General features: G+C 41.3%; 1 protein-coding gene across 9 annotated transcripts in view; it reads right to left on the reverse strand.

Annotated features, from left to right (window-relative positions):
- The window catches only part of oxr1a (oxidation resistance 1a), a 203,846-nt gene that overhangs the window by 89,708 nt on the left and 90,649 nt on the right, over window positions 1–23,489 (reverse strand). For all 9 annotated transcript variants that reach the window (XM_078933866.1, XM_023964503.1, XM_023964498.2 and 6 more), the window contains exon 3: window positions 16,084–16,280. In XM_078933866.1, the coding sequence (XP_078789992.1) occupies window positions 16,084–16,280 (197 nt within the window). The remainder of the gene's footprint in view (window positions 1–16,083; window positions 16,281–23,489) is intronic.

The following is a 23,489-nucleotide window of genomic DNA, read 5'->3' on the forward strand; positions in this document are numbered from 1 at the left end:
TCTGGATTTTAAAGGAATCCTTCAAAATTGTGTTTAAAGAAACTGTTTAAACATTTAAATATTCTACGTTGCATAAAGAAACACCTTTGGCGCACTGCATCAGGAGTCACCCCTCCATATGGAAGCAAGAAAACAAAGGATGAAGATGAGTAGAAGCTGAGAGAAGAATGTTGTCTGGAAACATTTTGGTATTTTCTGTTGTTTTATTGTAAACATGCGAGGAGCTGTTGGGACAACAGGAGGAAATGGGGCCCTGATGGTCTAAATCAGGGTTTTCCACCAAAAACTGAGGCACTCAGAGCAGAGGTTCATATTATAAAAGCTCAACATGATTTCTAAAAATTCATTACAAAGAAACAAATCTGTTGTCACTTGTCAAACATTTTCAGATTCAGCTGTCTGTTCATGATATACTGGAGTAAATAAACATAATTCTGATGGAGGCTGTCATGTGATCTTTGGGTTCGGAGCTCATAGAGTCACATAGAGTCATCAGGGGTATAACAGGGGTGTCAAACGTTCATCAGCGTTAGGCGTCAGGCTTTCAGGGTTAAATGAAGGAGTTCATCTGTGGTAAAATTCCTGTGTGATGATTTGTTTATCTATAGCACGTGTCAAACTCAAGGACCAGGGGCCAAATGTGGCCCTCCATGTCATTTTATGTGAGAGCATAAAAGTTTTTAATTTCTTAAAATAAAAAATAAAAATTGGAGTGTATTTATTCATATCTAAGGGGAATCGGACTTGAAATATCAGATTGGGCAACTAAACATTAGGACTTAAACACTGTCCATATAACCTCATCAAATTCAAAAATCAAATTTAAATCAAATTTAAAAGGATTTATGCCAAAGTAACATGTAAACATATGTTTACTATGCAACTGTAACTGTCACTTTAAAAAGTTATAGTAAATAAATAATTTATTATTAGGGAGTAGTTACATTCATTTTTCATTACATTTAGTTACATGTATAAGTTATATCTGGCCCTCTGAGGACAGCCACTGTGCTGATGTGGCCCTCAGTGAAAATGAGTTTGACACTCCTGATCTTTTTTTTCAACTTTGCTAGGATTCCTTCCCACAGGCTTTCGAACGGACTTTCAATGTGCCAACACGTTAGCAGTGCATTGTGGGATTTGTAGTGAACTATAGATGCTAGCAGTCCCACTCCAACAGTGACCAGATATTATTATGATTTGATTCTGATTGGATTTGAAATGGTTTATTTCAACCAATCAAAGCAAGAATAATACACAAAACAATACAATCAGCAGTTATACATTCGTACAAAGATGTATCAAACTTAGGATAAGGTCCTTTCTTAGGCGCTTGATGATGACTTAAGTGCCATGTTCAGCCTTGAGTTTGACATATGTGTCCTACAGGAACAATGCCACAGTGGCCTGTGAGGTCCGTGGTGAGAAACAGACTTGCACAGATCCTTTCCTCTTGCAGGTGCAGCAGCTTTTCTCTCAGAAAGCCTTAGAGTGGCAGTTTGACGAGCAGACCTGCTCTGATAATGAAACAGGGGAATCTTCAGTCACAATAGAAGACTCAGGAAACATGACGCACCAATTAATGCATGTGAATTTACATTTTGGCTGCTGCAAAAATGCCGGACAATTTAATGAGTGACTTTAAAGAAACAACAAACCGACTTTAGAGGAGACACTTTCAAAAAACACATCATAAATGAGCCAATGGACCCTAATTGACCATCCAGTGACATGAGTTGGCTTTACATGTTTCCCCTTCCAGGCCGGCACTGTACTTCTATCTTCTGAACAACAAAACCACTGGGAGAAAAGATGAAAGCATTCAGACCACACGCATGCAGCTTCTGCTGCTTTGCTTCTGCCCGATACTTTTCCAGAGTTGTGGCGTTCAGTGAATGTTCGGAGCAGTGACCCATGCGGAGGGGCAGCGCACTGGCCAGCCAAATCTTATCCTGCAGCTATTCTCCCTCTTGGTTAAAGCGCTGCATTGCAAACGTCACCCTGGAAGCATAAATGTTGAGGAAGGCTGCCGAGGGGGGAGAAGCAGAGCGCTTAAGGTGGGTGTAGATGAGTTGTAAGAAAGTCTAAAACATTCCAGTTTGGACCCAACTTTACTCCTCTGTCATGTTCGGCACTGAGGAACTCAAACTCTTCAAGAACAGTGCTCAAAGCGTCCTTCTTTCACCAGTTATAGACGGGTTTGCAGTAATAATAGGTCTGCACAAAATATCGCAAAGTTATTGTTATCGCGACATCAAACTGTGTAATACGCATATCGCAAAAGATGTCGAAAATTGCAATAAATGGTTACCTTAAATGTGCTAAAACATCTTCTGGCAGCTTGAAGTATTTAATGAATCAAATAAATCCATCTATGCATTTGACCAATCGGATGGGCGCCTTCACATTGTTGACCAACCGGATGGAGCCCCTTTATCTTAGAGGTTCGTCTTCCATGTCGACGAGGTTCATTTGGAGTAGAATTTTTAAACTGTTGGAATGAAATGGGAATGATGTTTTTGGTTGTTTTACTATTTGTTCATATACCGCAAGTTATCGTTATCGCAATATTGATCACTAATATCGCACATCACAAGTTTTCCTCACTCATATCGTGCAGCCCTAAGTAATAAGTATGCATCCATGTAAAATGCGTTTGTTTACATTTAATTTATTTCATTTATTTTGATAAAACACAAATTCACAACTAAGGTTGTTTGAAGGGGACAAAGAAAGAATGAAAAAAAAGCGTCCAAAACATTTATTTAAGACTTAAGAAATGTTTGTGAGTCCTGATTCGTTCACAGGGCCAAATTCATTTAAATGCATTTTAATGTTCATCTCGCTACAAGCAGACTGTGCAAAGGTGACCTGCTGTGATTGGCTGGGATCAAAGAGGATGAGACAGAAACAGAACACAGGAACATCTGTCATAAGAATTAACGACAATAGTTGGTATTACATCTGTCTTTTTATTACCTTAACTCTTAACTTTTTCCCTTTTGTTTGATCAGAAATGATACAGAAAAGCAGAAACTCACTGTAAATATTGTGGATAAATACCTAAAATAGTAAGCTAATAACAGTAAACAGCTTGCTACTCCAGTTGTGTTTAAAGTCCCATTTCAATCTTATTGTTACCTGTTCAAAGCATTCCCAGTGTCTTTTAATTATGATTTTAGGCAAAGACAAAAAAAAGTAGTTTTCTAGGACATGTTTCTGCAGAGCAATAGAAGTTTGACAGGAATTTGCCTCTGAGTTGTGGGCGGGACTGTTGGCCGAGAGCAACCCGCCCCCCTTTCCCTCCCCATTGCTGAGAGCTGGCCCGCCCATTGTATTTTCTACCCCACAAACAAGCTCTTTTTCCAACTGTATTTTTTTTAGTCTTCTCCTGATTCACAAGGATTTGAATAAAGAAATACTCTGAAATGCAATTTAATGTCAAGAACATGTTAAAAACACCAAAAACAGGATTCTAATCGGAGCGGATCTTTAAGCTCAAACTTATGTTTTACATCTCTAATATTACATTGGTCCGTTATCAAAATTCTAGAAATGTCGAAAAAAACACGTAATTGCATTAGAACATAATTATCTAAATAAACCCGTACCAACTCACACGATAAGTCATTCAAAAACATGGCCATGGATGTGAACAATACTCTGATTGACAGCATATCCATTCAGTTTTCTGCCACGGCACTAGCGCTCATCATAATCGATCAAAGGAGACGTCTGCGTCTTAATCAGGCCGTGGAGCGGCGAGCTCCTTCCACGTGGGAGTGGCTGCAAATGAAGCCATTTTGGGAAATGGTGGTTTCACAGAGGAGCTGTGGATCCAACAATTCAACATGACACGCTCAACTTTATATGAGCTGTGTGTTGCTGTGGGACCTCCTATGGCGCCCGCTGTGCATCGCCCAAGGTTGTTGGTCATGTGACTCATAAAATCCTAAAAAAAAAGTGTTTTCATTGCATTTATTATTCCAAATCCAATTTGTGCAATTTAATAGGCAGGGGAAACACAGCTAATGAGATGAACTGACATGTCACCTCGATGTAAAAGCACAGTCAAGTACAGCTTTACCCCTTTTTGCAGTTAAGTATTGTTTTTAAGCATCTAAACTTTACTTTCACTTCTGCTCTAAAACTAAAGCCATCCAAAGATCTAATCAAGAAACTGACTTTTCTCTTGCGTTTCTTTTTCTTTTATGCGCATTAAACTCAAGGAAACAGTGGATCCATTTTGAATAAGAGGCAATAAAGTCAGGAGCTAAAGAGAAACAAATATCAACAGTTATGTGAAGTGGCAGATCTTATTTATCCTTTGCAGTAGAATGAATCAATAGCAGAGGCTGGTCCAGGGGTTCGACGGAGGAAAACTGCTTACTCTTCATTTGAGCAAAATGTAATCAATTCTGGCCAGAGAATGGTTAGAGCTTTTTCCAAACAAAGTGGGGAAACGGTGAGATTACTGACTCTGTGGCATTTATAAAGTGAGCCCAGCAAAAGCAGGGCCACAGTGAGACTCCAGCCAACATACGGTAATTACGCCGACAGGCCAAGGAATTCAAGCCACAGATCCTTTACAGTATATCTGCAGTAAATTTAGCCTCTTTCCTTCACTGCCATCTTGCAACAAGAAACAGTTTTTGCTGCTGCGTGAAAAAGAGAAAAAAGAGGAAAAGGAAGAACAACAACGACACTAAACGGGCAGACAGCTGGTTCCAATTGTTCTCAAAGACAAAACAGGGACAGGAAATCAGAGGATCAGGCCTGGATATAACGCTCGGTAATATAGGCAGAGTGGCACAAACGATACTTCCCACTGAGTGAGGCTCAGTGCAATGCTTACGTATGCTGTGAGTGATTGCACATAAAAGTCAGGTGTGTGGCATCCAGAAACTGTGTGCTGGGGTTGCTGGGAGATGAAGTACATTCAGACGGTTCCCGCCGGTGACCAGAGGGGGAGACAGAGCTCTGACTTCCAACAAACAAACAGCGACCTTGGTAATCTCTGCTGCCTTTGCTTCAGGCGAAGTTGTGAGTCATAGCAGCGATTTAGATCTAACAGTGTTGACTCATGCACATGGCAGCAAAGGATGCTGGGGAAAAAAGCTGAGTTTAGCTGCTGTAAAGCTGAAGGTAAAGTACACTTGAATCCATCTATTGTTTCTTTGTGGAAGGCATGAAGGACAAGAGAGCTGTGTGAAAGCACAGAGCTGGTTCAGTCCTGTCATGTCTCATTAAAACGGCAAGCAGGAAGAAAAACTGTCTTTTATGGCTGAACTAAATCCTGTTTATCCTTTGAGGTGCTTGTATGAGGCAGAAAAAAACTGAAACTACTCTGGACAGGAAACACAGAGTCCATGCTCTGGAGAATCTTTCAATCAAATGTTTTAAACATTGGACGTGGGGGCCAGCGGGCATTCCCTACTTTATTGAGTCATCTGACTAGTCAGTTTATACCTTCTACTACAGAAAGAATACTGTGAAAAAAAGAGGATAAAAAAAGGTATCAGAGCAAGAATGGTTATTCTGACCAATTGAATTTTTTATTTCTCTATAGAAGTCCATGGGATTTTGGCTTCTTGGAACCAGCAGGTACTTCCTGTTTGGAGCGCGAGAGGGAAGGGGGTCACACAGGTCAGTTCTCTAATACATTCAATGGTCATTAATCTTGAGAATGTTAAGCATAGCACTGGCACATGGGAAATCAGGGTTTAACTCCCAGGGAGGACGATGAGCTTGTGGGTCCATGGGCAATGCCCTTCACTCTACTGCCCAACTACGTTGCCACGAGAGAACCCAAGTCTGATTCTTCCTGCGCTGGTCCCCAGCCCGGATAAAATAACGGGTTGCTCAGGAAGGGCATCCAGCGTAAAAGCTCTCTGCTTCTCAATGAAAGCTGATTCGCTGTGGCAACCCCTGCAGGGAAATGCCGAAAGGTGAACATTGTACATCAGAGGAAAAAAGTTACTTAAGTTTAATATTAGGTCAATTATATTGATGGATTCACTTTTACATCCTCACGTAAGAAAGACGATTTGTTATCTGCAGAAGTCTGGGTGATGGTGCCACAGGAGCCCGAGAATAGTAGGCAGGGAATGAGTCACCATCTGGTAAAACTGGTGACTTTTTCTGCCTGCCATTAATTCAGCACCAAAGCTGCCTCATCGCTGTGTTGTGAGGCGCTGACCTTTGTGGTAATGCTTTGAAGGCCCTCACAGCTCCTGTGGACTATGCGCAGAAGACCAGATGAGCCCAAAATACCCCTTTCTACACCAACTACCTTCTGGTTTCCCAACTGCAACATGAGCTGCGTCTTCATTACACTAAAGACTGCAGGCAGTAATGCGAAACACAATTAAAACAATCACATCTTATTTCTATTTCGAGGCATAATTAAAGACGGAATGTGTCATATCCCACAACTTGACCTCAGCTGGTGATTTTTCTGCATAAATGCAGCCCTGGAGGGACACTGTTGTCAGGCTTTTCTTACCAATAGCTGGTGCAGATGGTGGTATCCGGGGGGCACCAGCACTTTCCCAGGATTAACAGTGTTAGTGAGCGCACCCAAAATACCCAAACTGCCAAAAGCCCAACACACGCAGAAACTAACTATTCCATGAGGAGCTCCTTTTGGTCACGAGCACTCACAGTTTTATACATGAATATCGGTCGTTTTAATGACGGCAGCTTTGTCATAGCTGGCACTTACCGTCTGTTCCCTTTCATACTTCAAATCTGTAGGGTAAAACCTGATGTTACTCTTAATGATAAACCGGCTGTCAAAGCTGGACACGTTTTCGTTTTCTATTTGAAAAAGGAAGTTAGACGGAGCAAAACCATAGCCAGGAATGGTGAATATCGATCTTGCAGGCAAGCAGGAAATGTCAAGTGCTGATGGGGCAGGAGGAAACGAAAAGCTCCACAAAGACATGTCTGAGGAGGTGCGACCAAGAGGGAGGAAGCAAGACGAAGAGGGGGGCGACAGAGAGACCCTCCTCTGGATTTGTGGAAGCTGCCTTCTGGTGCTGCGTGACCAGCCCGTGCTGCCAAGGCAAATATGAGCTTATCTCAGCGCACACAAGCAGCGCTGCTGGCAAACGCAGCCGCATGGCTGTGGGTGCCGCTGCTGGAGCGTGACCAATAGCTGAAACTTTATTCAGTTTTACTCCCTCAGTCACCTCATCGCTGCACCACTCCACAGCTGTTTGAAGGAAAAAGATAGAAATTATCAATACTAATAGGGTTTTAAAAAGTTTTTTTATAACTGAAAGATCAGCAGTACATAGAAAAGTCGTGAATACACAAATTCTGTAATGAATACATAAATAAAGCACATCTTCTTTTCCTTCGGGTTTTTCCCTTCAAGGGTCGCCAAAGTGAATCATCTTCCTCCATCTAACCCTGTCTTTTGCATCGTCTCTTCTAACACCAGCTACCTTCATGTCTTCCCTCCCTGCATCCCAAACCTCCTCTTTGGTTTTCCTCTGGCAGCTCTAGACTCAGCATCCTTCTACCAATAGAGTCACGGTCTCTCCTCTGGACGTGTCCGAATCATCTCAGTCTGGCCTTGCCATGATGTGTCCTGTGCTTTCACTGTTTTCCTCTGTTTTCATTCAGTCTGCCTCCACTTACCTGTTCTTGTTAACTGATCATTCACTGTATTACAGGCCTTCAGCTTCATTCCTTCTCTGCCGGTGCGTTGAGTCAGTTCATGTTTCAGCAAATCATAGCTTAAGGCCAAATCCGAATTCACTGTTCACACTATTTTTGCATACCTCTCCATTTGGAGGGCTAAATGTAGAGTTAGGAAGAAGCCGTAAGGGTAGGGGAAGAATTCAGATTTGGCCTAAGTCTTTTAGCTTTTCATGTTTACAACCTTTTTTTTGGCCTGGGTCAGGGATTTCTGTCTGTCTCTTTTCACCTGTGTTTCTCCTCCTCTGCTTTCGCCTAGGAAATTGTGGAGTGTCCGGAGTCCTAGTCTCATAATACTCATAATGGAGACGCAGCTCTATGTCGGTCATCACCTGTCAGAGGAATTCCAGATCCCACCTCTTTGGCCTTGGGGAATCTGGTGAGGTCATACGCTCTTCGCAGCGACTCACCAATGATGTCTTTAGCCACTGCAGCTTCTTCAGGAAATCTCCAGCGCTCACCTGTGCATCTGACGGCTAACTAACCTTCTCTATCTCCAAAACCTCTACATGTGCTGTTCCTCTTAGCCAGTATTAAAGAAAAAAAATCAGAAAAGACTACTCCTAACATATTTAGCAACTTTTTTCTCATAATATTTTCTATCCTTGTTGGCATTTAATCAATTTATTCAATGTGCAAACAAACAAGGTTTTCCTTCACACCACAGCAAAGAATGAGCTCCTCACAACAACAATAGTTTGAAAAATGACTCACTGGGTGTTTGTGCTCCATTTCTACACAACTTAGTATTTTATTTTATTTTATTTTATTTTGACAACCCATAAGAACCCGTGGTGGCATTTGTGTCACAGAAAATTATCAGAAATGGATTCTGTGGTCAACTTGGTTTGTGGTAAAATACACATAATTTTATTTTTTAAGAAAAAAGAGGTCTGGGTCCTTATGGGTTATGTTAGATGAGCTTTTATGCCAAAAATGCTGCAAAACTCTGAAAGACCCTCCTGCTGCTTTTTTATTACCAAGTCAAAAAATAAACTCAGATTGATAAAAAATAAAATGTTTTTAAAAAATATTTTAAAAATCTTCTTTAAATGAAAATAAATGAATACAGTTTGTAGAAATAAAGTAAAATAGGATAAACTTTAAAGTTGGAGAAAAGAAGCTGTAGTGGGAAAACATTGATTATTATTCTGCCTTTGTTGGAGCTGTTTGGAGAAGCCGCCTTCTAATATGAAGATCAATCTAGGCTTTCCTAATGAGAATGAGGTAATTATTGCCATTTGAAAAATAAGCTGCTTAGACTTAAAGCTCTTCAGCTCAACTGAACGTGCTTCCATGAACTCCAGAGAAATCCTGATGGAATCATGAAGCAAACGGTAGATCCAACAGGTTGAGGAGGACAGCATGGAAACAGCTCCTTCAGATCCTTTTTCTGCATGGTAATCTGAATCAATCAGCCTTGATGCCCACATTTTAACAGGGGACTCTCCCTGCACAGCTTCTAGTTCACTGGCTTTGTGCAGAGTAAAAAACATTCCACAATACAAGACAAAACTGAAAACATGATGCAGCATTTCCCAAAACATTGATATTTGTTTTCAGATCAAAGCTAGATGGTATGGATGAGATGTTTAACGACTAATTTAAGTCCTTCATGTCATATGTCGCTAATTTGTAACGTATCGTTAAATCCAGGACGTCTAATAATTTAGCATCACTTTGAATGGAAAAAACATTGAAGAATTTTTATATAATTGAAAACAGATTCAGGTTAGAAGGGGTTTAAGATAAAAAGAAATTTTTGTCTGAGTCAGTCTACTCGTTTTCAGAATGAAGCATTTGGGTATTACAGCCAACACAGTTATTTTTGACTGTATTATTTATTGGCGTTTAGTATTTAGTAAAAGGTCAGAACAGCCGATCTGCTTAATTGATCGACAATTTACAAGGGTGCAGATACGATGCTGGCAAATAAAGATTTTTCTTAATTGTCCCCTCTGTTGCCCTAATCTCATCTGCCGGCACTTTACCATCACTCATGGACAGGCAGTCATGAAGTCTGAGAAGGTGCAGTAACAGCAGTGAGGAGCTGAAGGTGTAGGATATGTATCCACCAGCACAATATACCGGTACGTTAGTACATTTTAAAAGAATTTAGGGTGGTTGACCTTTACGGGTTCTGTGGGTTTTTAGGTTGCCTGGGCCCATGGAGGGTCATAGAGAGGAGCGGCTGCAGGTGTGTCTTGCAGTTCCCTTGAGGGTCAAGGGACGTCGTGAAAATGGATCGTACCATTGTCATGCATGTGGTAAATGGATTGAGAAGTACATGTTAGAATAATGTAAGTTAAACACACTTATGACATACAGGTGACGCTATCATATCATATCAGTGCTCGAATGGCACACTCTAGTCTTTAGTAAGCTGCGAATACTGGCCCCTTACTGACCACGCCCATGCACAGGGTGTATGTGTGTCCATTGGTCGCCCGTAGAATGTCCACACAAACTACACTCCGAATGTCTTATTTCCAACAGTCAGGCTGTGCAAGGAGCGCACATCTATCACTTGAAGAGCACTAATGGGACGCCGTGGTGCAGAGGTAGGGTGGTCGACTGCTGATTGGAAGATTGCAGGTTCGGTTCCCGCTTTGCCCGGGAATCGAAGTGTGTCGAAGCGTCCTTGGGCTAGACACTGAACCCCACCTTGCCCCTGGTGGAAGGTTGGCACCAGTGTTCGGCAGCGGAGCCGCCACCAGTGTATGAATGGGTTTGTGACTGAAAAGCGCTTTGGGCCTTCAAGGAAGGAAGAAAGTGCTTTAGAAGTATATGCCATTTACCATTTAATGGGCTCCTTGCACACTAGAGGGGAATGAAAAACTGAAATATCTGTACGATACCACTACATCTCACCTACTTCACCTTTATTTACCCTTACATGATGTAGAAGTGTTTGCTATGACCTGTCACTTCCAGCAAGCCCATAGATAAAATGTGCACAAACAGTTTTGCTCTACGGGACCCCTGGAAAGATGATTCTGAGAGCTGTTCCTGACCCCTCACCAGGGTCCGCTTGGGTGCATTCAGACTAAATATTTGTTCCAGTTTATCGGGGGACACAAACTCTGGTTCACTTTAAGTGAACCAAATGTGTCCAGTCTGAATACACGATTTATGATAATACAATCCCCTTAAGAAATGGCGAAAAATGGTGTAGAATTACCAGATATATTTTTTAATGACCGAGCAACAAATCCTCTCTAGAGACAGGAAACAGTTGTTGCCTCAGAGTTGATGTCTTGGTTCGCAACCATTGATCAATAAACTGAATCAGCAAACACACTTTAAAGAATTGTTTTTCCTGTTTAGAACATTAGTACAGGAGTGCAGGTCACCCCATTTCCAATGAAGAACAAAGCAGAGGTTCAATGCAATTGTCACCTCTGGCAACAATCCGGATGTGTAAACACCAGAGATGCGCCACCTGAGACAAATACAGAAGGAGCAGCACGAATTCAGGGCCTGCGGCGCCGGCTGTAGCTGTTAGCTTCTGCCATGATCAGCTCCTCCTGTCACATCATGGTGGAGGTGAGCTGCTGCTGCAGGGGGGCTAACAAAGCACCATGTTAAAGGACAAGTACTGCTGCTACAAGCCTGTGCTCTCAGGAGAACCCCCTCCCCCCACCCTCCCAATAATACGAAGAAAAGGAGCAATAAGAATGCGACTTAGCGCCTGGCGTGACACCGCCTTCGATCTATTGAACTGCTGCTAATGGAATTGCAGGCACGCTGTTAAAACTGCACATCAAGCAAAGTTTGGTGGCTTCAGCTGGCTGTGGAATCCAATGAATAACTTACTGGAGAGTAATCAGTGGCAGGGCGGAAGGATCTCTGGGTGTTGAGGCTCGCCCTGATCATTAGTATTTCCTATGTCAGCTGCTGCAGGTGAACTGCACTGTCGCACAAACAAGACCTAAGCCGTAAGTCCACCACTGTTTTTGAAAAGACTCTTCATGGGGGAACCAATGACATTCAGAGAAAAATACCTGCTACTGAACAGTGCAGGTGAACTTTTCCACATTCCTGGGATTTCTTCAAGATAATCAAGTGTAAATTAAATGTGAGTCCAAACAAACAAGTAAACAAGAATGAATGTCAAATCCATTCACATTTTAGTTTCCTGAAGTTCAGTCCACTGTTGTTTTTCCACATCCAAAGAATCCAAAGGGAAAATTCTTAGAACATTCTAGCACACTGTATGGTCACATGACTTTGGTAAAGTCAAAGTGTTTCCACACATTGGACTGGAATGATGGTTGATCAGTTTTGCTGATGTCATCACATGTGTGTTGTCCTCTGTGATGCACTTGGTCGTTTTTACGTTACAGTGAAATAAACCTACCATCTCTCACTCCAAATGGTATTTTCCAAGATCGATATCGTCGATTTGTTCCATTTTAAAATGATTTCATAATTGGTTTAGGATTATTCGATTAACAACTTGCCTCAGACAGATCGATTTGGTTGGATCAAAGAAATCCAAATCAATTCATCAATTAAGTTGATTGATTGTTATACCTCTGGATTTCAGAAAATAAAAAAGTCCACCCTATAAGAGCCTAAATGCAAAAAAAAAGGTAGATATTTCCCAATCCAGGATTCTGCCAGAATTTAAAGCAGTTAGTGTTGTCAGTGAGACTGATTACTCATCGCCCAAATACCCCAAGCCAAACATGCAGCAAATACATGGACAGGATGGAGGGGGAAGAAAAAATGACAGTGGGAAAAATCAGGAACAAAATAGTACTACAGGCAGAAAAATATGACTGTGTGAAGGGAGGCAGGTCAGCTCGAGAAACCATTAGCTGCAGTGACTCGCTGAGAAGACTCTCCTGCGGCAGCCACACTAACAGGTTTAAAGAAGAGACCGTCTCCTGCCTGTAAGTGCTTCTGCGGCACAGTCATAATCTGTCTCCATGTAGTTAACGTTGGGAGACAACAGAGCCAGAAAGGGGCTCGTGTAGGCAGAGAGCACACCATGCAGCCCTGAAAAACACAGATAAGAGCGCTTATGCCACACTTAACCAGTGGATGGCTTTGGACACATCGCGTTCACCTCTGTCCACAGCGAGCGGGCCAACTGTGAGTGTGGATCTGCAGCCCTCCAGCCCTTATTCCTTCATGTTCCAACCTCATTCCACTTCCCTGTTTTTATCTTCTATATGTTTCATTTCCTCACTTCATTGAACATTTCTTTCTTTTTCATCGTTTCCATTTAATTATTGGTTCACTCCTCCATTCCTAATTATCTGTCTCTCCCGTTTCTTCCCTTCCTCACTCAGTTTGCCTTTTTCTAAACTGATTTTTCTGCTTCTTTGCTTTGCTTTCCCTTCTTTCCACTCCACTTCTACCCTCACGCTCATTTCTCTACATTTATTTCAATCCCGTTAGCGTTGTCACCCTTCTTTGATATTTCCATCCCTGTTGATGCTGTATTTTAATGTTTGAGATAATCATTTCATAACCTAAATATACTTTAAACCCTCGTCCTCGAATACTTCCACCCTATCATTTTTCAGCTCTCCCTTCCCTTCCTTTCTGTGGATTAACTGACTCAGGTGTGTCCGTGGTCTGACTGACTAGGCACACCTGATCCAGGTAATGAGCAGCAAGAAGTGCAGGGAGAGCGGGAAAAAACAAATTACTTCTATACAACACCGTTATCCTGCTATAAATATCAGCAATGATTCTTTATCCTCTTTCCTAACCTTTTGTTTTTACATCCTTGACCCTTCTTGCCTTTACTGTGCCATGTTTCCTCCTCATCTCCTCCATTATTCATCTTTCCGTTTCCTACTCTAATACAGATCATTTCCTAAGATAGCGACATGAAAAGGGACAAGCAGCTTTGTCCAGACTGAGTAAATATTGTCCTTGTCCCCTCTCCTCTCTGCGTTGACATTACCATGAGCAATGAGTCATCCCCGGTCTGAGTGAAGCACTCACTGCAACGCGTTTAATGGAAGATCACTATCCACCGTGGCTCTGGATGGAGGCTCATTGGTTGGGTTATTAAAATGTCTTCAGTGAATGTGCCTCTAATGACAGGTCTCTCTGAGGCCGGGGAGACAAGCAAAGCAAGCTGCGTGCCGTATTACTCCCCCATTAGAATAAATTAGCATGATCGGCCCTGTAGGAAGCGTCTGCTGTGGCTGTGTAAAAATGCCACAGGGCTACAGCCTCCCATCAAGATAGGGACTGGAGAGACGACAGCCGCTAATCAATGTCTCATTAGGAGATCCACTAGTGCTAACAAACGGCAGATTTCTGTAGTCATTGGTTAAAGCCAGCTTTCATGTGGTTGCTTCATCTAGGTCAACGCTTGCCAGTGCTAATGATTAACTCCTATGACTCATGCTTTTAAGGCTTGTACAATTAGTTTTATTGAAGCTAAAAGCACATTGAGGCATGGCTGGATTTTATTTAACGGCTGATTAATTACAAATTCCGCCCATGCACTTTTAAAGGGAGTTCACAGCTGTCATCTAAGGGCTAATGGACGTTAAGATTTGGCCGCAATAACAGTCAATCCATCTGACCTGCCACCATTTCCTGTATTGATTATTGCAGACCAAGCTGATGCAGATGATCAGTCCAAAGTCAAAGCCTGGCCTGCAGAAGGACACATCAATGTGCAATTACTCTGCAGAAGCTCATTGACCAAAAGAGCAGACCTCCCCCGGACTGCTGCGCTGAAGCCTCGGTGAGACACATCCCACCCAGACTCTGCCCTCTGCCTGCAGCGCAGCTCCTGTCCTATACACGACCAAACATAGACTGTCAGCTAAAAGGAAAGAAATCCCATCTTCAGTATTAAATCTGTCAACTGCACTTTGTCTGGAAGACTGACCTCTCGTTTGCTCTCAATTATGTTTTCCGTCATTTACAAATCAGATATTCTCATAAATTATTCAACACAACCCTGTTTGCAAGGCTACAAACAAAACAATGCCACTCTGGCAACACTATGTTCATGCAAACATTAGTTCTAAAAATGAACCTCTAAAAAACAGAAATGGAGAAACAGCTTACAGAGCGTGCTCACAGTTCAGGGAGAACAGCGTGAGTCTGAAAGCTCTCGACTTCCTTCAAAAGCTGGTGTTTTAGCAACTTCAGCCAGCTTTAGGACATGACGGGTGTCAAGAATGTGAGAGATTGTAAGAATCAAGACAACCCTCCAGAGTTCCTCAGACAACCCTGAGGAGAACCAGCCTTCAGTTTACCTGACCATTTTCATCAGTAACTTAGTCCTATGTGTGCTAAAACACTATTTACCTTTAAAATGTTTCATTTTTAATGCCTCACATATATTAATAACATTTTTTAGTTTATGAAATGAGACCAAAATGTTACATACATAACAACATAAACCCCTGCTCCAAGTTTAAATGAGTAAACATGCCAGACTAAAGCCAAACACAAAAATCTGCTTACTCAGAGATTTGAGGGACTTTAACATAAAAGCAACCATGTATCTTGGCTGAGCAGACAGCTACATTATGCAACAGATGTATCTTCTAAAAGGGCCTGTGAGGATACTCCTGCTCACAATCAGCACTGGAGCTTTGGATGCTGACCAGATTCATCCGATTTTCTGCTTGACCAACTTTGACCGGAGACGACTTCCAGCAGCAACAGCATCACGTTGAGATAAACTGGTAATGACAATGGTAATGAATGCATCTCTAACAACATTAAACAAAGTCCGAAGAAAGAATTGGGGGTGTAGAAAGCGGAGTATGGCCCTTCATCTGCGTATGATCTCTGCTGCTTCTAATATCAACCTAAGATGTTTGCAGACTGAATCGCTTAAATGAAACCATCAGAGATGCTTTGCACTTATCGGTTCAAAAGGAGTTTAGCTCAAATTCATTTCATCTCTAAGAGGCTGACCTCCCCAAAGTGTGCTTAGCTCCCTGAACAAGCAAAGCTCCAACGCAGAAACAGGCTGAGTGCAGACAGTCAACCCCCACACCAACAAAGGCGCCAGCAAAATTAGAATTCACCACAAGAGGAGATCTCATCTGAACCGCATAATTAGAACGTACTCACTATAAATGAATCACAAGTCGGGGAAGAAAGGGAGTCAGTCTTACTTTTAACAGAGTTTTATTTCTGAATCCCTAGAACTTCACAAAAAAATTATGCAATAAGAAAAAATACCCATTAAGGTACCTGGATGAGTGGAGACATGTCTAGAAGTCGTGACTCAATCTCAAGACAGATACAAAATTGTGAATTGGGCAACAAATTTGAAATGTGAGACAAATGTGAATCTATAGATGAAGTAAAAGCGATCAACTTAACACATGAGCCGGTAAACCAAGTCATAGATCAGCCCCCCCCCGGGTCACTTACCTATGGTGTAGCCCCGCTTCAGCTCTCCACACCGAGGGTTGCGGAGCTGGGAGTTGGTGGTGTTCTTTTCCTGCACCACAAGGCCGGTGGTTGTCTTGGCAACAAGTGGTGGAGTCTTGTTTGGGGGTGAGGCTGGAACAAGCTTTGGTGAGAAACCTTGGCTGGCAATGTCCACCGACTGAGACTTCTGCTTTAATCTGTCAAGGGGATACAGAAGACAGAGGCAAGAACCATTATTGCCCAATGTGCCGGTGTTGGATAGTTGAGACCATTTGGAGGGCATTAGAAATTAAAGGATGTATGGTCTTTAGGTTATGGGTTTCATTGTGTTTTTGTCACAGAAATGTCCTTCCAATCTACAGTTTAGAGGGACATTGAAAGTTCAAATAGTTTTACACATGGCTTTTTAACCCCTCAAAGATCTTCTTAGTCTTTAACCAACACTAAAATCTCCCAGCCAACAACCGTTTAACACTTCTGTCTTTTTTGTTATGATAACATTTAGGATTTTTTGATTGAGCACGCTGACTGATCCTTATTTCCATTGGTCACAGTAGCTGTGTTTCAATGACACAAATGTGCAAAACTTTATCAAAATTCTAGAAATGTTGGAGAAAAAAAAACACAATTTCACAATTAGACTGTTTCTATTAAATCCTAATTATGCAAATAAACACAAACCAACTCACGCAAGTCATTTAAAAACATGGCGACGCATGTGAACAATACTTTGATAAACAGCCGTACATTCAAATTTCTCCCATACTACCGCTAACTCATCATCATCTATCAAAGGAGACGTTGGCATCTTATTCAGGCCATAGAGCGGTGGGATCTTGACATATTGGAGCGGCTAAGGATGAATCCATTTTGGGAAATGGTGGTTTGTGATTTTACAGAGGAGCTGTGGATCCAACAATCGCACACGACATGCACAGATTTTGATGAGCTGTGAGATGCTGTGGGACCTCTGGTGGCGCCTGCTGTGCAGCGTCCAAGGCGGCCAGTTGGTGGTCACGTGACTCATTTAATTAGAAAAAAGCGTTTCCTTTCGGCAAACTTATTATTGCAAATCCAATTTGCGCAATTCCATAGTGCATGGAAACACAGCTAGTAAGAGTTTCTTTAATTGTGCCCATTCTTGTTTAATGGTAACACAAACATTTTGTTGGTATGTAAGCCTAAATGAAGCTGAAGGATAAAACTTACTCTAGTTAAGAAAAAAACTTTGGAAGGTCAAGACAATTTGATAAAAATCTACCTACAGCACCAATCTGGCCGATTGGTTGTTAAATCTGATGGCTACTTGGGCTTGAGTTGCACAATTAGAAATGAGTGAACTGGACCAATCCCCATATCACTCCACAGAGATATTTGGTAGGTTCTAACACCCTTGCAGAGAAAACAGGTGACCCTAAACCACATGATTTGCACCAACACACATAACACCAGCTTTAACCCTTGTGCTGTCCTAAGCACTTTAACATTGGGAGTTGGGTCATCTAGACCCACTAGACAGTGCTCTGAACCTTTTTTCTTCAATGATTTGTGATCTTCACTGGTGTCCATGGATTACATGAAATCTTTCCACCTTTATCCACCTTTGTCATGGTAGGGAGAACACGTCAATGTAAGGGTGGGGTCATCTAAGATAGCACAAGGGTTAAAACCTTTGGATGCTCCTGCACAAAGTCTCCAAGTAAGAAATATAAAGTGGCTGCAGGAACTGTTTCTGTCCATGGCTGGGAAAAGTCCTGAAACAGCATTACAAGACTCCCAGCACTGCACTCCCTCTCACACACTTTCAATCATTCCAGCAGAACTGCTGATGCGAACAGAATCTTTCAGGCCATTTCACCCGCATGCCCATCTCCTCATGGAGTGCAGCGACATGCATGGCACAGCAGCTAACTGGCTACAGAAAATGCCTATTCTCCAAGGAAACGCTGTCCATCACAGAGTGTGATCCCAACAACATGAGGGAAACCAAAGCGGTGCCATGTGAACACCAACCTTTACCCACTAAGGGCTGCTCAGCCACAGACAGTCACAGAGCAGGTGTTTACTGCAGAAACATTCAACCAAATAAAGGAAGTCAAAGGTTGTGCTTATTTACATGCCCCCCCTCCCCAATACCACATTTAAATGCAGTGGAAGTTTCCACACAAAACCGAACAAAGGCATACCAAGTTGGCTGGATGTATCAGACTGTGCCACAGACTATTTTGAGAAAGTACTTTGTTTGTTTGGATAGCATATAATGAGGTGGGAGAATTAAGAGAAGCAGAGACCTGCTGCTGCTACTGTTAATGACAGTGGAGAATGGGGGGGGTATAGGGGAGAGCATGTCAAACCTGGGGGCGCCTATCTGCACTTCCCAAGGAGTTGGCACAAATTACCATCTCATCAGAAGAACAGGGGGCCTTCCTCTTCTAGCTATGTTTCACTGTGCTACAAGGCACAACAGTGACAGCACAACATTACCGGAGAAAAAGAGACTGTGTGTCTGTGTGTGTGTGTGTTTGTTTGTTTGGTGGGAAATGACTGGGGAACTCGACTAAATTTGTTGATTTGTCTCAGACAAAAAAAGAGTTGAGTAAACAGAAGAACCAACGTGTCAAGTTTACTCCTATTAATTACCAACCTTCTCACATTTCTAAGCACTTCAGGCTGAAATACTGGTTGTGACAGAACGACAAATTGGACCAAACACAAACAAACAAATAATTAGAAAAGCTATTATTTTGCTAGTTGTTTTTGAGGATCTTAAAAACGCTTTGGAGACCATACCTTGTCTGCAATTACAACACTCGCTTAAATATTACCAGAAGTATTTCAAGCACCAATATGTGGGTTACATCGGTCTGACATTTACCTGCTAAATGCCCTACTGGAAGAGTGTCCGGTATGAGAAAGGGAGATTGTGGGTTCAAGTTCAGAGACATGTTCAGATATGTTCCACAAGGCAGTATTTTGGGACCATTACTTTTTGTTTTGTACATATATAAATAACATTGTGTGCTTAATTTCTTCAGTTCTTTATTTGCAGATGACACTGTTATTTTTTGTCTGGTCCAATTACTGCTACAATTAACAGTAAACTTAATACAGATAAACAGCATTTACATGATCGGTTGCATCAAAATAAGCTTAATGCTAAATAAACTGAATGAATGTATTTTTATTCAATTCAAAAACAGTTTTCTATATCTAATGCCATCACCCTATCTGGTTACAAACTCTCGGTTGTCCCTTCTTATAAGTATCTGGTGTCTTTCTCGACTCACCTCAATTACAGTAATCATGTTAAAAATCTAACCAGAAGAATAAAACAAAAAGTATATGTTTATAGTAAAATCAGACCACATTTGTCTTTGTAAATTTTTGAAACATATCTTCATGCAGTCATTATGTCTACTGTATCCTATTGTCTGCCTGTTTGGTCACTTACAACAAATGAAATTCATGAACCATTAGCAAGACTTTACAATACAGCCAATCCATCATTGAGTCCCGGGCTGGATTCACCATTGGTCTGTATAATCACTGTGGAATGTTTTAACATTTCAGAATTATACAGTAAGTCACGGACTCAAACTGTACTGTACTACTAAGTACTAAATGGACACACTTCAGCAGCACTCTGCGCAATGGCTCCAAAACTCAGATCCAAACGCTTTACCAGATTTATCACAAATTGACTCTTGCCTCCATCAGGATTTAGGAACTCCTACGGTCAGAAGTCTTTCTTTTTTGTGTTCATTAAAACCTGGAACATACTCCGGGAAGCCATCAGGACTCTAACATCACCAAGTCTATTGAAAGAACATCTATACTCTATTTATTATTCTATGCTCCATAACAAATAAGAATAGAGGAGAGAGTTCAAATAAATGGTTGATGGGAAATTAGTGGAGGCTAACTTCCCAGTCCTACCCTCAACTCTGAGGTGAAATTTTAATGCCTGCTGCTCTGCAGAAAAAATGTCTTAAAAAAACAACAAAACCATTTTGATTATGGCTAAAAGATGCATAATAACAAGAAAAGAGCACTGGGAACACTTTACAAAATAGAAAAAATGGAGTGGGACTTTAAGGGGTTGGATTGGAGGGGTTAAACTCCCAAACACTTCACAACCACGGCAGTGACTGTAGCTGGCCGCTCCCCCAGGGAACAAGTCAAATGGAGAAAACTAACTTCAACAAACATCAGCGAAGAACACAAGATGTGAGTTTGGCAGCTGCTAACAAATATTTTGGTTAAGTGGCACATTTATTTTGATTATTTTAATATCATGACCCCATATATTTCATCCTCCTTTTCCTGACAAATGTTCTGTCTTAGTATTCTCCCATCCAGAGTTTTTTTTGGTCACATCTTTAGAGTTTTACATTGAAGATAAATATGTGTGCACACTAGGTGGTTTTAAAAAACCACTCCAATGAAAAATGTGTTTTTAGTGTTTTTGACATGTTCTTGTGGTGTTTTTCTCATAATGGAGGACAGAAGTAAAGAAAGTTAAGATTAAAACTACATTTCTGAAGATTTCTCCATTCAGATTGTTGTAAATCAGAAGAAGATTAAAAAAACGCTCTTTGAAAAAGTTTGTAGGTGTAACATAAAAGCTCCGGCCCGTTCTGATGCATCCACTGTCAGACAAATAGATCTATGTGCGTCTTTATTTTCCGACTGAGCTGTGTGGAACTGCGTAGCTGGATAGCTAGGATAGTGTTCTGCATTTTTGTTGCACCAGTAATGTTACATTGTATCATTTATACAAGAGCATCTTAATAATAAGTATATTTTATGCGGAAAACCTCAGAGATTCATTCAGCTTTCTCTGATAATCAGTAGTTTATTTTCTGTGAAATGTTCGGGTTATTTAAAAACGTCGTCAGGGTTCCTGTATTTTCTTAAACTTCTCCCATGGTTCTTTAACATCACTTTGCAAAACTTCCGCAGCACATAAACAAGGAATGATATTAATAAGATTTGACATCAATAGTATAAATGATCACATTAGATAATTGTTTTAGCTTAAATATTAAAAGTTCCCAATACAAATCTACAAAGATAAACACAAAATTCTATTGATACATAAACAGTAAGTGTGTAAACCGTATCCATATATTTAAGTTTTCTAACTCAACAAAGAAGGAACCTCAACTGATGAGTTTGTGAGTTTCTGTCCATCGACTGCCTAATCAGTCTGTAACACGATATGGTTTGTTTGATTTATCCAAAACACCTGTGAGGAGCTCTCAGAGCTGATGCTGAGAGAAATCAAGAACCCTGCGTTGGGGGTGGCATTTAAAAAGATCATTTCCCTCTCAGGTTTGAAGGCAGGTTCACGATCTGGTATTTATTACTGTTTATTTGTGCTCTTCAACTTCCCCATTAGCCTATCGTTCACTGCAAAACTAGCAGCTTAAAGTGTTTTTTTCTTCATACCTCTGAAAAGATGTCTCCCTGAACTTGCCCTTGCACTGGTTAGAATCCCAATAGAATGTGTGTGGATCAGATTCGATGTAGAGAGAACAGATGAGATCATGGAAGAATATAAAGATTCTCCATTCAGGCTTCAGCTTGGGTTTTAGTGAGGAAAAAAAGAAAAGAATAATTGTGCTTTCATGTCAGTCTGGGGAATCTTTTGTCTCAAATGGTGTTGTACTGTCTCAATAAGACTAGAAAAGCCAACAATTCCAGTTTAACAAAAGCGCCAGGCCTCTCCAGATGGGAATTAATAATATAGAACTCATAGAACAGTATCGTAAACACTTTGGGGTTGATATGTGTAAAATAAAGAGGATCACTTTGCTTATGCAATGAGAAAGACCAAGAAATCTTTAATCTTATTACCAAACATTAATATGAATCTCAACAGGAAATAAATGACAGTCATTATCTGAGGACAGTTTGTTCGAATGTAAACATCACTCTATTAGCTGCATGACAACCACAGAGTTTCCAAAAATGACTGATGACTGATGAGGATGTTGGTCTAGTTTGCATTGCTTCCATTTAAACATACGAGAAAGAGAGAACTAATGAAAGGCAAAACATCAAAGAAAACTGCAAAAGGAAAACTATCATTTAAAGGCTCTGTGATGTTCAAACAGAACAGAAAGAAACAAAAAACGATTCTCATCCAGCCAAGGTTGAGAATAACTCCCTTAGGGACGGAGTATCTGGAGGTCTAAGTGGTGTTTTCAGTGTAAGTGAGGTAAAGGTGGAACATGTGATTGACTAACAGGTTGGTGCAGCGTCTGCAGTGATGATGACCTTTTACTAGTTTGTATCAGTGAGGAGAGAACTGAACCTGAGGACAAAGCTCTCAATTTACCAGGTTAATCTACATTCCCACCCCCAGCTAAGGATCTGGGCGACTAATCTTCCTTCACATGGAGGCCCATCCCCCCTGCTTAGATTAATACTAATATTCATATCCTAAAAATGTAGATTTTCTATAATTGTTATTATTAGTAGAGTGCTATGAGTACCATAGTGCATGCAACTTACTATTAAAATGTTTGAATTAAATGTAATACCAATAACAATTAGTTGATAGTAGGCTGCTAGAAGTTAGAAGCTGGGGAAACTATGGTTCTACTTCTCCTCTATTCTATTCTTCATCATTTGCTTATCATTTAGTTCCTCATGCCTCTCTTTGTTGCAGTGCGATGCATGTTTTGTCCTTTCCAACTCCCCTCCAGGTTAGCGGGAGTGATTCCAGTTGGCTCATCTGTGCTTTGTACATGACCGTGTACCTCGCCTCTGGCTCGTCTCGCGCCCCCAGCCGTCCCCCAACTCCATCTGAATGAAGCCAATCCGCTCGACTATTTAAACATGTAGTTGTAGAGTTAGACAGCCACATTCTTCTCTAAGACTCCTGGTACATCAACTGTCCGTCCTGGGGGAGGATCCCTCCTTCGTGTGGGCACCCCTGAGGTTTTTTCTTTTTTCCTAAATCCGTTTTTCTTAGGAGTTTTTCCTTACTGAGAAGGAGGGTCTAAGGGCAGGGATGTCCAGTTTAGTTTATTCTGTTTAGTTAAGCCATTACCTTTTGAATTATATGACTTCATGTCTCTATAATTTCATGTTTTCTATACAATTACCGGTATGAAGCTCATTGAGATGACTATTGTAATAATATTGGGCCATATAAATGAAATTAATACGGATAGGGTGCTGAGCTCAGCCACTCATGAGGATCTTAAAGCTGATAGGCCACCACATCAACAGGAGTTAGATAAAGTCTCTGAGACATCTGGCCCAACCAGATGCTTTCCTTGTAACCCTTGTGCTATCCTAGGCACTTTAACATTGGGAGTTGGGTCATCTAGACCAGTGTTTTTCAACCAGTGTGCCGCGGCACACTAGTGTGCCGTGGGAGATGGTCAAGTGTG

The sequence above is a fragment of the Oryzias latipes genome, chromosome 16 (assembly GCF_053564925.1).
Source record: "Oryzias latipes strain Hd-rR chromosome 16, Olatipes_Hd-rR_3.1".
NCBI lineage: Eukaryota > Metazoa > Chordata > Actinopteri > Beloniformes > Adrianichthyidae > Oryzias > Oryzias latipes.